Source organism: Narcine bancroftii, chromosome 9, assembly GCF_036971445.1.
Source record: "Narcine bancroftii isolate sNarBan1 chromosome 9, sNarBan1.hap1, whole genome shotgun sequence".
Lineage (NCBI taxonomy): Eukaryota > Metazoa > Chordata > Chondrichthyes > Torpediniformes > Narcinidae > Narcine > Narcine bancroftii.
This window is the reverse complement of record NC_091477.1, coordinates 86541015-86557073: the sequence shown is the minus strand read 5'-3', so window position 1 is coordinate 86557073 and position 16059 is coordinate 86541015. Positions and strand designations below refer to the sequence as shown.

The 16059-nt window shown below is 35.6% G+C and overlaps 1 protein-coding gene across 3 annotated transcripts in view; it reads left to right on the top strand.

Moving 5' to 3' along the window:
• The window catches only part of pax3b (paired box 3b), a 94077-nt gene extending 93486 nt beyond the window's left edge, over positions 1 to 591 (top strand). For all 3 annotated transcript variants that reach the window (XM_069896692.1, XM_069896694.1, XM_069896693.1), the window contains one exon: positions 557 to 591. In XM_069896692.1, coding sequence (XP_069752793.1) covers positions 557 to 591 — 35 coding nt within the window. The remainder of the gene's footprint in view (positions 1 to 556) is intronic.
• The last annotated feature ends 15468 nt before the right edge of the window (positions 592 to 16059 follow it).

Sequence of the window (16059 nt, the reverse complement as noted above, 5' to 3'; positions counted from 1 at the left end):
AGAGAGAGAACAAATGGAAAAAAAAACTAAATGTTGGCAAGATGAGTTTTTGTCATAAGGGATCACTGGAAAGTCAATAAATTGAGTTAGATCTCTCAGATAATCGGTACAAAAATCCTGAAAAGACATTGCCACGCACTTGAAAACTTCTGCCTATTTCTAACAAACTAATTTTGTTGAAGAGCTGAGTTAAAGGACTCGATATAATTATCTTCAGTTCTGTGAGCAGCATCTTGATGTGATTAATTGCCAGGACCTAATATATGCTTGCCATTTATGTAGAACCTAAGGCCAAGGTCTGTCAAAAAATAAAGCAGCCACTGGAATGTAACTATTAAAAACACATGTTCTAAGAAAAGCCAAATCAGGCATCATCTTGGACAATATTGCTGGATCCGTGTGGTACTGTCAAACTTGTCCTAATATAAACAAAGTAACCCTCTTAGTTTTGGCAGGCATGATTAGCCCTGACAACATTGTACCTGCATTTGACGTGGCCCCTTGCAACGATGTTGTCACAAGAAGCATTCCTAAGTTTCTTTTACTTCCATTACAGGTGCCTTTCATTATCTGAAGCCAGATATAGCATGAGTGAAAAAGTCCATAAAAGTTGAAATGACCCTTGTTCTGGACTCACAAACATAATGGGACCATGGTGCCCACAACGGTTGGATCTGTTCCCTAGAAACAAACCAACTTTTGTCTTTCTCTGATAATGGTTTTCATTTGTGATCCTAGGATGAGCCCCATGTTCTAAGCTTTGGTTTTAATAGTACTTCTATTACCTTAGATTTGGCTCTTCTGTTTAGAAGTTAAATCATTCCCAATAGTCACCTATAATTAAAAATTTGCAGCTAGCATTCAGCAAATATCATAAATTATGGAGTTCCTCAGACATTCAAAATTAATGACCTTTGTATGGATAAGGAACAGGATTTTTAAAAAAAATTAGAAACAGTTTAAGTTAGTCTTCAAATGGTTTGATCTCACAAAACGAAAACAATTACACTTCAAAATGACTGACAATGTAGAGAATTTTGCAACGTTTTACTTGGCTTTCAGATCTTGGGTGATGATATCATAGCTCTGCGTGACATGTATTTGTTGCATTATTTCCCATTTACAAGTTACCAAAATATTAAACAATATCCATTTAGTCATCAATGACATATTAATTCCCATTCAGTTTTGACACTCTGTGTGGCTTGGTCCCAAAATAAATATTGAGGGTAGGTTTCAAAGATCACAGAAGGCTTGTTCCTTCTTGCTACTAGAAATAATAATTATTCCTGAGAATTTGAAGTAGTGGTTGATGATTTACACTGCATTTTCAGTTTTGAAATGTGGATGTTTATCTCATAAGAATCCATGTTTCCAATTCTGCTAAAGAATGCATGAAAAGTTCCCACTTGAGGACCAAGTAGTAGGGTGGAAGGATGTCTTTCAGTCAGAGATAAATGGAGCTGTTTAAAGTTCTCTAATTAGGTCCACTATCAATATGCATCAAATGCAAAAAAAAAAGCAACAAACTCATTCCAGCTTTAGTGATGAAACTGCAATGTGCAATATTATGTACTTCTCAATCTACCATGGTATTTCATGAAAGTATTGTATTGTATTCTATATTTTCTTGATATCCTTGTAAATTAATTGGTTGGCTATATATAAGATGTTTACTGACAGGTGTTTTGGGCATTGTTAACAATATACAAGATCTAAAAAAAGTATATATTCCATTGATACTGTACAAAAAATTCTCCACATAAAATCTGATAAGTAGAAAAATTGTGTAAGTTTATATCACAGACTGAAAACCATATCTTAGTAAGACTAGAGGAAAGGTATGTATAGGTAGAAGGAATTTCAGAAATTGTTTATTATAGAGTGTTGCTGTCTTTCCGTTAAATGCCTGAAGCATGGTGGCAATTTGGAAAGTATGGCTTCAGTGTCACACAAGAAGCTCGATAGGTGGATATTTATACATGGGTATGAGTTTGTGGAAACAATTCCCATGATGTTGTCCATAAACTTAATTATGATCATGAAATCAATCTGATAATTTGTTGCATTGCAACATAGACTTTCTTAGAGAGGCTATTATTTATTCCTATATATTCAACTATTTTTAGAAATTAGCCTGTATCTCATGATATGTACATTTTTGCTTAGAATGTAGAAACAAATTAGATGAATACTGCCTTCGAGTAAAATGATTAGATGATGTGATTTCTTCTGTCACATTCTGGTTTTAAAGAGTGATGAAACTTAATGGAACTGAATGTTTTGTAGTGTCTGCCATTCATCCTTCTGTTTGTCATTTGACTGCAAAATACAGCCTTGATGTAAAGATTCTCCTTCCTGTACAAACACAGTGAATATTTACTATTTATAATAAAAAAATAAACAGCTAACAAGATCAATCATCTGAACATGTCCTCTTTATCATATATGGATAATTAGCAGTTTTCCTCCATAAATAATAATGGATGAAATGTCTGCATTTCCACAACACTGGCTTTCTAAAATTTGGCCTCAGCTGTAGCTGTAAGTTTGAGCAATGGAAGAACTGCATTGTTTGTGTCTGTCAAGATAATCATGACTCCAAAAAAAATGGAGAGCTGGGGATGTTTGCAATATCTTAGTGTGTCCCTTCGCGATTACTGCCTCTAGTGATCATTGGTCACTGTCCATTAGCACAGGCGCATGGGTGGCATTAAGTCTTCTTTCCAATTATGCTTAGTAGCAGGCTTCCTTTGGAATGTTACACTTGGAATTGCAGTAATTAATGGACTTAAACTTTATGACTTCCTCTGCTGGGGATTGCGACTTGATGTTGGTCAGGTGTCTCCTCAATTTTTGAGATTGAAGCATAGAGTGGTTTAAGTTGGCCTTTTGGGAATCGCAAGAGATATGATAAGTCCAAAATAATTTTTGTAGTATGCAAACCCATGGTGCAGGCTGCATGAAATGCCATATTTGGAAGGACAATTATACACGGGCAGCAAATACAAGCTGAAACTGTGCAGATGAAACAATTCATAACATTAAGTAGCATCTGCAATATTAATTTCACACTGGCACAGGTGTTCTAGAGTTAAATTCTCCAGCTAGCAACATTTTCTAAATATACAGGTGAACAAGGGCCCTCAACAATGTAACTTAAATGGATTGTTTGTTCTTTTCATTTTAACTCATTGAAGTTGTGACTCTACGAGGGCTTAGTGTTTTCTATAATTAATCTCTCAGGAGATGGCCTGTATACGTGGGCCATTGTGGAGGAGGGGAAATCGGTAAGAGGAAGCGGACGAAGAGAATTAGAAATTTGAAGAAAAAGAGGTGCAGGAGGAGGAGATAAAGGGGGAGAAGGGGGATGGGAAGAAGTCAGAGTATGTGCACCTAGGATATTTTTGAAGGCAAATGTTTACTTGACCACAGTGTGAGGTAAGTGTGTGATATTTGCACTTTATAAAACATCCACATGGAAACCTGAAAATTAAAAAAAAAACTGTAGATGCTGGAAATCCTAAAATAAACAGAAAATGTTGGAAATATTCAGCAACATTCATGAGCTCGTTGATACTTCATTTTATTAAGTCTGTCATTTTAACTGTTTCTCTCCCTATGGATGCTGTCTAACCTGATGAGTATTTCCCCTCCTTAATTTCTCAATTCGTGATAACTATTGCACCATTTCCAGCTTCTATCTCTCCTCTAAGTTCTGGAATCTTCCACAGCTATTAAACTTCATGCCGTATTTTTTCTTTAGCCAATTTTTAGATCTTTTCAATCTAGTCTCCATCCTGGCCACATCAATGAAATGTTGGTGGGGGGGGAGAAAAGGATCCACGTGAAAGACAGCCTAATGATCAATGGTTAGGCTAGAGAGACTGTCACATCTACAAAAACAGATATGCAGTCAGGTACAATATTGTACATTATATACTTGCATGCAAGGAGAGGGAAATGTAACAACTTGTATGATTAACCTGTTATGTACCACAGTTTTGCTCTTCCTTTAAGTGCTTTTTAATATTTTCCTGTTGAAGAAAAGATTGATTTGTTTCTCCTAAACATTATGATCTAATAACACTGGACAACAATTTTTTTTCAAAAAGGTTTGCTTTCTGTTTTTAAAAAAAAATTGGTGAATATGATGAATGATTTCAAGCTGAGCACAAAGACAATTTCAGATTTTCTCTATCACGTAGGAAGTTGGAGAAACATAAAATGAACTGTTATTGAATTTAACATGTTTAATCACATAATGATGCTGACACATTCCGTTAGTTCATCTGACCTACAAATATTTTGCTGCTGATCTTCATTTGTACTCAGCATCTGATGCCTATCCTGCCAATGTCTAACAATAGTCGGCCAGCATTTATGGATTCCAGTTGTCCTGATACAGCTTTTACATAGTTGCAATGTTCTGGTGAAACCTGTCACCCTGTTCGTCATTGACTGCACCAAGATCAGCGGGGAAGACGTCCAAGTGCGAATGCAGAAAATTAATTTTCAATGACGTGGATCTTCATGATTTTGTATGCTCGAAGCAGACTATGCTAGGAAATTATAAAAATAGGTTATATCTGAAAAAAAAACTAACATTTTAAGGTGATTTTTGTGATTAACAGTCCAAAATCCATAAAAGGACCCTAAAGTCTTCAGGAAACAAAATCTTTGTTGTCCTGTGTAATTGATTGGTGAATCTAAAGGCACCTCACTCCGGAAGTTCCCACTTCAATTTTGTGATGTATAGCTCTGTGACAGATTACTTTTATTGCAAATTGTCAGGATACATTAAAACATTCAAAGCCTTATTTTAAAATGCTTGAAAAACAATACGAAAAATAAAAGCAAAATGAACTAAAAAAAAACTAAAATGCTTTGAAAAAGATTTGAGCAAGTTAAGCATTTTCAACTATTTTTAAATACTAGAAAATGTAATTAATACATCATTAGAGACTTGAGTAATGCTTGGAAAGATTTAAAAGCATGCTTCTTAAATTAAACTGAATGTTTGCAGTTAATTCCTTCCATCCATATGGACATGTAATGATTCCTTTTGCCTCTTTGGTCCTGAAGCAACATTTTCTGCTGATGTTTCTTATCTCACTCTGACCTCTATGGGAATTTGACTTCAGATAGTTTCCTAGTGTTGAAATGGTGATACCAAACTCTACATTTCACTCTGGCATAAAATATAAGAAAATCTTTTGTTGTTGGATACGCAGAATAATTATTGCAAACCTTTACAGTTTCACTGTTATTATCCTCTGAAATCCAGACAAAGACAGATGATTCTTGATATGAGTGGCCTGAACAACGGTCATTGTAGGGTCCAGTTCAATTATTTTTCTTTCTTTTTTTTTAGGTTAGAAGGAGCACATATTCTCTTGATCCCACTGCCAATCCTGTACCGCATCCTCTCATTCTTTCACAGCCCCAGCTCACCGTTGCTGTGACAACCCATATAAATAGGGCGGCACAGTTAAAATAGTGGTTAGTGCAATGCTGCATCAGCACCACAAACTTGGGTTCAAATCTAACGTTGTCTGTAAGGAGTTTGTACATTCTCTCCATGTCTGCATGGGTTTCCTCCAGGTGCTCCAGTTTCCTCCCAAAATAAATGGGAGTTGGAGGTTAATGGGCTTGTGGGACAGAAAGGCCTGTTACCGTGCTGTATGTCTACATTAAAAAAAACCCCTCATGATCTCAGGGACCTCTTTCACACATAGTTGATGAAATTGATTACCAAGTTGGTGGGATAACCTTCTGCTATCAATTTCCACAGCATCAATGAATGGGTGATCAAAGAAACAAAGGATGAAGTGGTAAAAAAAATGATGTGATGGTAACCAAGGTGATGGCAAATGTCTTTCACTGCCACCATCGGAGTAGAGAATTAGTGGGTAGATAAGAAATGTGAAATAATTTTTAAAATAGGATCAAAATCAAAGGCAATAAATCTAATGGCCTCTAAATTCTACCATATTGAGATATAAAATGAAAATTTCTCAAAACATTCAGGATTGCGTATCAGCACAATTGCAGATTTTTGTTCTGGGCCCTGAATATGTCTGAAAGCAAAAGCAGGGAGACTCCCAAGACTTGCTTCATGACAGGCATGCAATTGTCTGTGTTAGCTCAATGCAGAGTTATTTATTCAGATTCGTCCCTGAAGCAGGTCATGAGGATTGAGGTCTGCTTCACTATCACTTATGCAACCTTATTTTCCATGGTTATAGGTTCTGGGGTTCTAGGATATAGTAGATAGAGTACAGGACAGTACAGGAATAGACCTTTGATCCACAGTGTCTGTGCCGACCATGATGTCAGTCTGACTAATTGCTGGCAAGTTCACGTCCCATTTATCCCTTCCTGTTCCTTTGTCTGTCTAACCATCTCTTAAATATTGCTTCTAACACCTTTCCAGACACAAGGGACCTACCCCTCCCTGTGTTAAAATAAACATATCCCACACAGCTCACAGATTCTTAATTATACAGCATAGAAACAGGAATTTTGACTCAACTCATCTGTGCTGACTAAGATACCTATCTATGCTAATCCCATTTGCCTGCATGAGTTGATATCCCTCTGAATCTTTCCTATCCAAGCACAGTAAATAAAAACCCTGGTATCCAGCATCTACAGAGATTAGTAGATGCCAGAGAAGCACATTTTTCGGTTCCTTGAGAGAGTGTGTTGTGTGAATGGAGAACTATCTGCGAGGGATGCCAATTTGAAACTCCTGCATTTTTTAACCATTTATTTTCACAATTGCTGGTTGGTTGAGGTTGCTGGTTTTGTGAATATCAGAAAACAGGGATTTTACTGAACTTGTTGAAATGTCTTTTAAATGTTATAATTGTACCTAATCTACAATCTCCTCCTGCAGCTCTGAGTGGAAAAATTTTCCCTTTAAATATTTTTCCTCTCACCTTAAATCTATGCCCTCTAGTTTTAGACTCCTCTTTCATAGAATCATAGAACACTAGAGAATGGAAACAGGCTCTTCAGCCCATCTAGTGCACTCCCTGGGAAAACGATGGTGACTATCTATCCTTTCTATGCCAATAGAACCTCTATATATCATTCCTCAGCTTCATTTAGTTCAAGGAAAAGAGACAAAGCTCATCCATACTCATCTGATTATCAAGCCACTCAGTCCAGGCAAAATTCTGATCTGCACCCTTTCTTACTTCATCATATGCTTCCTTCTGTGTGGTGGCCAGTGTAATGGAGTAGATAATTTGGGAGAATTTATAAAATTAGAGTAGGTTACATACATACACATATTTTAAATCAGATCTTATTTTGAAATACTGAAGAATTCATATTCAGGAACTTTACAGAAAATATGGGAGAGAATGCTATGCACATTTCACAAGTAGGTGCAAATTGAAATTACATCATGAAATGAATAGACCATTGTTTGGATTGGAGACAGGCTGGTTGGTTGAATAACTACAAGTTCCTCACTGAAAGGTCAATGAGAAGTTTTGTTTATCTAAGACAACAAATGGGAGCAGAAGGATAACTCCTGTTGTTTGCTGAAGAAGGTGGGGGTTTTTTGCAAGTGAGAGAGTCACATGGGCTCTCTGGCAGTTGGAGAGAGAGAGAGAGAGAGAGAGATGAGACAAGCTCAACAATCTCTCTCAGCGAGTGTGTGTGACACTGAAAGAGACTGAACAGTCACAGCTGAAACAAGCCAGGAGAAGTTTGTTGGAAACAGAATGCTCCAGAGTGGCAGATGGTTGGAAGTGCTATCTTCTGATGTTTCTCTTGGAATAAGCGGAACAGAAAGGAACTCTGTGATAGCCTGAAAGAAAGAGGTTATCATCTGGAGAACCCTGAAGGGGCAAGTTTAATCAGCGAGACCTTGAGGTGTCTAATGGTGGTACCTCAGTTGTGGAAATCCTGGAACAACAAATTTCTCTCTGCAAACCCTTCATGAATCTTCCTGAGTGGTAAACGTTTACCTTTCGAGCATCAAAGCCTGGTGAACTTTATACATGTTAAATTCTGTGCACAGTATAAGAATTGCCTACAACCAGTGAACTTGGAAGAAGGAGAAGTGAGATTGAACTGTGAACCAAAGAACTTTTCCTAAATTTATACACACACCATACACGTGCACTTAGAATTAGAAGGGGGTTAATTTGGATTAGTTAAGTTAATAGAGATAAGTTGAAAGTTTGATTCTGTTTTCATGTTTAAATATAATTAAAAACAACTTTTGTTTAAGTAACCAATTGTCATGATGAATATCTATTGCTGCTGGGTTTTGGGGTCCTTTGAGCTCATAACACCAGAACTGTGCACAATATTCCATTTGCAGCATTTTGCACAACTATAGCACAGTGTTCCAACTCCAATATTCAATGCCTTGCCCGATCAAGTCAATGATTCTTCACCATTACTGTTTTGCCATTTTCAGAGAGTAATGTACTTGTACCCCAAGGTCTTGCCATTCAATCACACTCTTCAAAGATCTTCCATTCACTGTTATGTCCTGTCCTGCTTCAATTTCCAAAATGCTTCATTTTGAATTGAGAAGAGTTCCTTTGCCAGTTTTTCTATTTGACCTAGTTCTGGTTGTAATCTTCACCGATTTTGGTGTTACCTTCGAGTTTACTAAACATGCCACTTACATTCTTTTCCAAATCATTACTATATGTGACAAATAATTAAAGGCTCCACCACTGGTTACAGGACTCCAATATGAAAAGCAAATCCCATCTGTCACTCTTTGCCTCATATCACCAAGCCCACTTTGTATTAAAATTGGCTCTATCAGCCTGTACTCCCATGTATTCTAATCTTATCAACCAGCCTACCCTGTGAGACATTGTCAAAGGCATTGTTAAGGTTTATGTAGAAGATAACGTCAATCCCTTGGTCAACTCTTCAATCAAAAATTCAAATTTGTCAGGCAGGATCTCCCACGAACAAAGTTATCCCTAACCAGTCCTTGTATTTCCAAATAAATTCTGTCTCTCAGAAGAGTCCCTTCCAGTAATTTTCCCAGCACTGTTGGTTGTTCTCTTAACTGTCTTTGCAGCTCTTTATAGTATCAGAATGAGAATTTACTGTCATGACTTCCGGTTGGCTGCAGCATGGTCTAACGACAGCAGTCTGATGCTCCTGCTTACTTTACATTTCTTCCATCTCTTTGGCTCTTTATTTTACAACCACTGTGTTTCATATTTACTTGCCTTTTTTTTAACATTAAAATGGGAACAAGAAATGGCAAATCAGGGAAGAAAGAAGTGACAACTAATCTGACTGTGGAGACTATTACTGATCCACTGAATCAGCATGGACAGTGGTAAGCTGATCATTTAAAATAATTTTATTGATTTTAATAAGGAGCTTATAATAATATGAGATGATATGAATAGTTACACATAATTAATAAAACAATCAGTATATCAAAAACAAGCGTAAATTGTAAATCGTAATTCATAGTCCAGGTAGGATTTTAACAAAACCTAATAGTTAAAAAAAAAGAGAAAAAAAAGAAAAAGGAAAATAATAAAAAAAGGAGAAACAAACAAAAAGAAAGACTCAGTACCCTCCCTAACCGTGTTGCCAGATGCTATGTTCAATTAGCATTAAAGAGAAAAATGTAGGGAGAAAAAAAAGAGAACATGGAAAAGACACAAATCAGACAGTTCAATTACATTTAAATGAAATTGTAAAATAAGAAACGGAGTCATTAATGACTCCCACATTGTCTGAAATCCTGAATAACAAATCTTTTCATATTCAAACAGGACATGATATGGTCACGCAACCACTGATCACAATCATAAGTAAAATCACACGTATCAACAAAAGAGAGGCAAAGAAAATAGCACGACTCTGAACCGGAGTCAAATATTCCCTCCCATTGTACCAAAGAGGGTCACTGAAGGATTTGGTACTAAATCTATATTAAAATTATAGACAAAGTGTGGAAAACCTCTCCAGTATTTTTCTAGGCTATGACAAGTCCAGAACATATGAATTAATGACATTTCTCCACTCTTACACCTGTCACAACAGGGTCTCCTATCACAATAAATGCAAGACAATTTAACCGTAGATATACGTGTTGTGTGTACCACATTAAAGTGTAATAAACTGTGATGGGCACATAACTATTAACCAATTTAAGAATTGTGTTGCAATCCACATCTGATATAGTCAAATTTAAATCCTGTTCCCAAGCATTTTTAATTTTAAGTAGTGAAGTCCATTTTAAACAACAAATTATCATAAATAATAGCTATTAAACATATAGGAGAAGGCATTAATCTAAAAAAAACTAATCTACAAAATTTGATTCAGATCCTCTTGGAAAACAAGAAAATTGTGATTTAAGAAAGTGCTGGATTTACAAACATTAAAAAAAAATTGAGGATTGGGCAGGTTAAATTTAGCAGAAAGCTGCTCAAACGATGCAAACTATCCATCAATGAACAGATCCTTAAAAGTTTGAATACTGAAAAATAGCATCATACAAAGAAGGATGAGAAAGGTGATTAGATATGCTAGGGCTTGAAAGAGAGAAATTATGAAATGCAAAATGTTTTCTAAACTGTCCCAAAATTCTCATAGAATATTTAACAATTAGATTGTCTATTAACTTAGTTGAAAGTGGAAATGAAGAGCTGAGAAGTGCTACATTTAAAAAATTTTGGATGGAATTGAGCTCCATTGATACTCACAATAGGCAGTCAGAATGATTGTGATTGCGGAAAAAAAGCCCAAAATATAAGATATCGTATATTGACTGCTCAATAATAAAATCTAAAGTTAGGCAGAGCTGTATCACCATCTCTCTTAGATCTCTGTAGAAGAACTTTATTAAGGCAAGGGTGCTTACCCTTCCATATGTAAGACAATATAGCCGAATTATTAAGTTAAAAAATGATTTAGGAACAAAGATTGAAACGGATTGAGATATATGAAAATTTAGGTAAGATATTCATTTTAATAGAATTTATATGACCAACTAAGGTTGTGGACAAAGGTGACCATTGAGTCAGGAATGATTCACTTGTTTAAACATAGCAAGATAATTCTCCTTAAAAATAATTATCTTTGTAATTCTAATACCAAGATAGGTAAATTGATTTTTAACGATCTTAAAAAGAAATCCATCATACATTGATATAGGAGAATTCAATGGAAGAAGTTAAATTTTACGCAAATTCAATTTATATCCTGAAAATTGACTGAATTGTGAAAGTAATGACATCATGTAGAGGAGGAGGCAACTGAATCTTAAATGAAAAGTAGGAGATCATCTGCATAAAGGGAGACCTACCATGAAGCCTATTGTAAATGTACACTGCAATATCACGGCAAGCAATTTAGACCCCATTGATTACCTTCCCTTTATTTTATTAGGGAGTAGACTGTTTATGCTTAGCCAGTAGCCTCCAAAGGGAGGGGGTCAACAATTAGTATAATTTTCTTTTTAGATTTTTTTCTTTTCCATATAACATAGGTCTTAACACTATTTGATTTGTTAATACTTTATTTTATTATCATGTACCTATGTAACATTTACTTGATGAAACCAATAAAAATATTGAAAAAGACGAATCATGGAAGATTATCTTCCTGAAGTTGTGAAGCAATAGGCCAGAGCTATTCATGCATGTTGTAAGGCTTCATTGCAGTTTCCAGCACGTCATCACATTTCTCTTCCCAGTGGGAACAAAAAATAGTTTTGTACAGTAGATGAGGCTTACAAGTACACTTGCAAACTTTTCTCTCCAAATCTTAAATGAAATTTTCTCTTTCTTTTTTCTGTTGAATGGTTGTTTTGGACTGATGATTGAACCTTAACATGTTAGAAGTTCATTCATTTGTTCTTAAGGCTTTCACAGGAAAAATATTGTTATTGCAAGTTAATTTAATTTGTTTGAAGGCAAAGAAATCAATGCATTTTGACTGTATTTACGGTTAGACTTTTCTATCAAAATGGAATTTAAAAAAATCCAGTAATAGACTTTTTAAACTTTATGAGAAGTCTTAAATTTGTTTTTGATGTCTATTGTGATTTAGCCTAAACATGACTTCTTTTGGTCTGGTATGAGCAGCTGCAGAGGCAATGTTTATTATTTTGCTTTTGAATGGTAACATCTAATCTCCACTGGAAGATAGTGGGGTTCTAGATTTATTAACTAGGGTGCTGTTGGTCAATTTGGCAGTCTTAGTTGGGTGGGACTGGAGGGGTTGGGTATGGGTTCATTGGTGTTTCTGTTTTGCATTTCCATGGTGCTTCATGGTTATAGCTTTTTAAATTCTAGCTTTTGGAGTTGTACATTCTGGTCTAACGGAGTCATCTGTTGTGTGCAGGATGTTGTGTATGTTAATGATCTCTGCTTTGCACCTGCACACTAGAAATTTTGAAATTAGTATTACTGCGAGTATTTATTTTTTATAAATGAGTGATCGTGGCTGATTCTATTAATTTCCTCAGTTGGAATGTAAAAGGTCTGAATTATAGAGTAAAATGAAGGAAAGTGGCTTCACATTTAAAACCACTTAAAGCTTCAATTATATTTTTACAGGCTATGCATTTTCATGGCAGTGACATTTCGCACCTAATGTTGTGGTGGACGGGGCTGCACTATAATTTTTAATTTCAAGCTAAATCTTGAGGAATATAGATCCTTATTAATCAAAATATTTCCTTTAATATGCATAATGTTTTAGATTTGACAGTCATTTTGTTATTGTTTCAGGGAAATTAGATGATAAAATGGTGGTTTTTGCAAATGTTTATTCTCCTAATGTTGATGATCTGGGGTTTTATTTTTTTTTAACTTCTTTGCCTGATTTAAATTTATATTTTCTTACTCTAGCTGGGGATTTTAACTGCTGGTTGAACCCTATCTTATACTGTTCATCTTCTAAACCTGCCAAGTTAAACATATCTACCTTATTAATACATCCTTTTCTATTGGATTATGGCATTTCAGATGTCTGGCATTTTTTTTATCCTACTAACGGAGAACATTCTTTCTTTTCTCATGTTCATCACACTTACGCATTGATTACATTTTATTGATAATCATTTAATTCCATTAACTCATTCTTGTGAATACCACAGTATTGTAATATCTGATCATGTCCATTGCATTTATCAGATGAGGACTTTGTTAAATTTATGGAAGAACAAATAATTTTTTATATACTAATGTCTCTTTGGAGACTTATATTTTAGTTATATCTGATTCTTTGAAGGCCTTTCTTAGGGGGCAAATAATTTTGTATACTGTTAATAAAAAAGCTAAGACTAATAAAGAAAGTTATTACACTTAATCCCCCAACTTTGTAAGGTATTTTGTGATACTAATCTTTTTAGAACTTTTCTATGGACATTTTATGAAGTGTCAATTTCCTAATTCCTAAAAAGGATAAGGACCTTTCTGATAGCACTTCTGATAGATCAATATAATTATTGAATGTATATTATAAAATTGTTTCCAAGATTATAGCTAATAGGTTGGAAGATATTCTTCCGCAAATTACCTCCACAGACCAAACAGGATTTGTAAAGAATTGATATTCACACTTTAATGTCCGTAGATTAATGAATCTAATTTATTACCCATCATTTAAAACTTCAGAATGTGCAGTGTTGTTAGATGCAGAAAAGGCTTTTGATAGAGCTTCTGAATTCACAAATGATAGCAGTTCGATAAAAAGTTTCCTGCATCACTTTATTACGAGTTCCCATTTTGGTAAAATGGGTTTATCACCTGTAAGGCAGTGGTTCTCAACCTTTTTCTTTCCATTCTTATATCACTTTAAGTATTCTCTATGCCACTGTTTTAAATCATACCTAATTGACTCGTTATGTGCATGGTTTCAACAAAGGAACTGGGCCAATGACAATTTTTCTCAAGCATAATATTTCAGTAATCAATTGGGTCTAGTGCAGTGATTCTCAACCTTCCCTTCCCACCTTAAGCAATCCCTTACTAATCACAGAGCACTGATAGCTTAAGGATTACTCTGTGCCTTCTTTACCATTCCATTCACTTGCGCTGCTTTGTTCAGAGATTTATGGATTTGCACCCCAAAATCCATCTCTGTATCAATGCTCTGAAGGGTCCTGCCAATTCCTGGATACTTTTCTCATGCACTTAATATTCAAAAAGGCATCACCTTACAATCCTCTGAATAAAACTCCATCTGCCATTTCTTGAACCATATTTATAACTGATATATATCATGCTTTATCCTTTATCAACCTTCCTCACTATCCACAGCAGTGCCAATATTAGTTTATTTTTAAACTAATAGAATTATAGTCACCAAAGTGATACCCCACTGACACTTCAATTTATCATCTGAGAAGTATTCTAACTATTTTCTTCCTCCAGATGGTTAACAAGGCATTAAAGATTAAATAACTTGACAATCCTAACAATTAATATCCAGAACAAAGTTAATACCCTTCATGTAAATTACATGTCATTTCTAACTATTTTAGTCCTATTTTATAGGACTGGCAATAAATTTTCCAGGACAGATGTTGTTATCCCATGTTGAGAGAGAAGAAGCAGAAACATTAATAATGGTATTGAAAGGAATAACTGGCCACTGGGAATGTATTAAATTGGAAACAGGCTCACATGGTGTGATATTCAACTGGAATGACAAAGAAGCACAAGGAATTACAAATTCACAAGTCTTTCTTCAATACCATATGAAATATATGGAACCAATTATCAGTGGTAAATTTGGGTGAGTATCTACACAAAAATAATCTGGTAAGCATCACTCCACAGAAATCAGAGGGCAAGCTCCATCTGATCTGCGACTTTGATATCTGAAAGAAGTGGCTGGAAAATCCAACAACCTAATTTTTCAATTTTTATAAGAGATAAAACTCATCATGAAAGCTAAGTCAAATTCAAAATGCTGAAATATCCATATAAACCTGGCTGCGTTTTTTAAAAATACAAGGATATGAGAAAACTCCCGTAAATGTAAGGTGAGTGTAGGTGCTGCAACTCAATAATCCTAGTTAGAGGCATTCAAAGGCTAATGTATTTCAGCTAAACTTAATGGTGATGCTGTACTTGCCAAGATGATCAGTAGTAGAGTTGAAAAACCTCATATGAATCTGAAAGGAAATGCTGCAGAAGAATTATTTTTGAATATTTTATTTAAAAATTTCCATTCATGTAATTAATAAATTTTCTTCTTTCTTTGGCTTGGCTTCGCGGATGAAGATTTATGGAGGGGGTAAAAAGTCCACGTCAGCTGCAGGCTCGTTTGTGGCTGACAAGTCCGATGCGGGACAGGCAGACACGATTGCAGCGGTTGCAGGGGAAAATTGGTGGGTTGGGGTTGGGTGTTGGGTTTTTCCTCCTTTGCCTTTTGTCAGTGAGGTGGGCTCCGCGGTCTTCTTCAAAGGAGGTTGCTGCCCGCCAAACTGTGAGGCGCCAAGATGCACGGTTTGAGGCGTTATCAGCCCACTGGCGGTGGTCAATGTGGCAGGCACCAAGAGATTTCTTTAGGCAGTCCTTGTACCTTTTCTTTGGTGCACCTCTGTCACGGTGGCCAGTGGAGAGCTCGCCATATAACACGATCTTGGGAAGGCGATGGTCCTCCATTCTGGAGACGTGACCCATAAGCAACATTTGACTAGATTAAAAATTATAATTATTACATGGCAATTTTACCCCCTACCCTCCTTCTCCTCCCACATTTACCACCCCCCCACTAAAAACATATTAGAAATAGATATCATATGTAATTATATATAAAAAATAGAAAAAAGTAAAAGAGAAAGAAAAAACAATCATGCTTCTTCTGGATTGCACAAAGGATTAACTCACCCATTGGGATCTTATAGTTATTTCTATAGCAACTTTTGGGAAGAAGATTATTTCAGGTCTTGAGCTAGGCAGTACATTTTCAGATACAGGACAACTCTGCTTATCCGAAATGGTCGGGACCGGGCTCATTTTGGATAAATGTTATTTTTGGATAACCGGTCATTTTAAATAAAAACAGCCCAGTAGTGACAGGAAAACA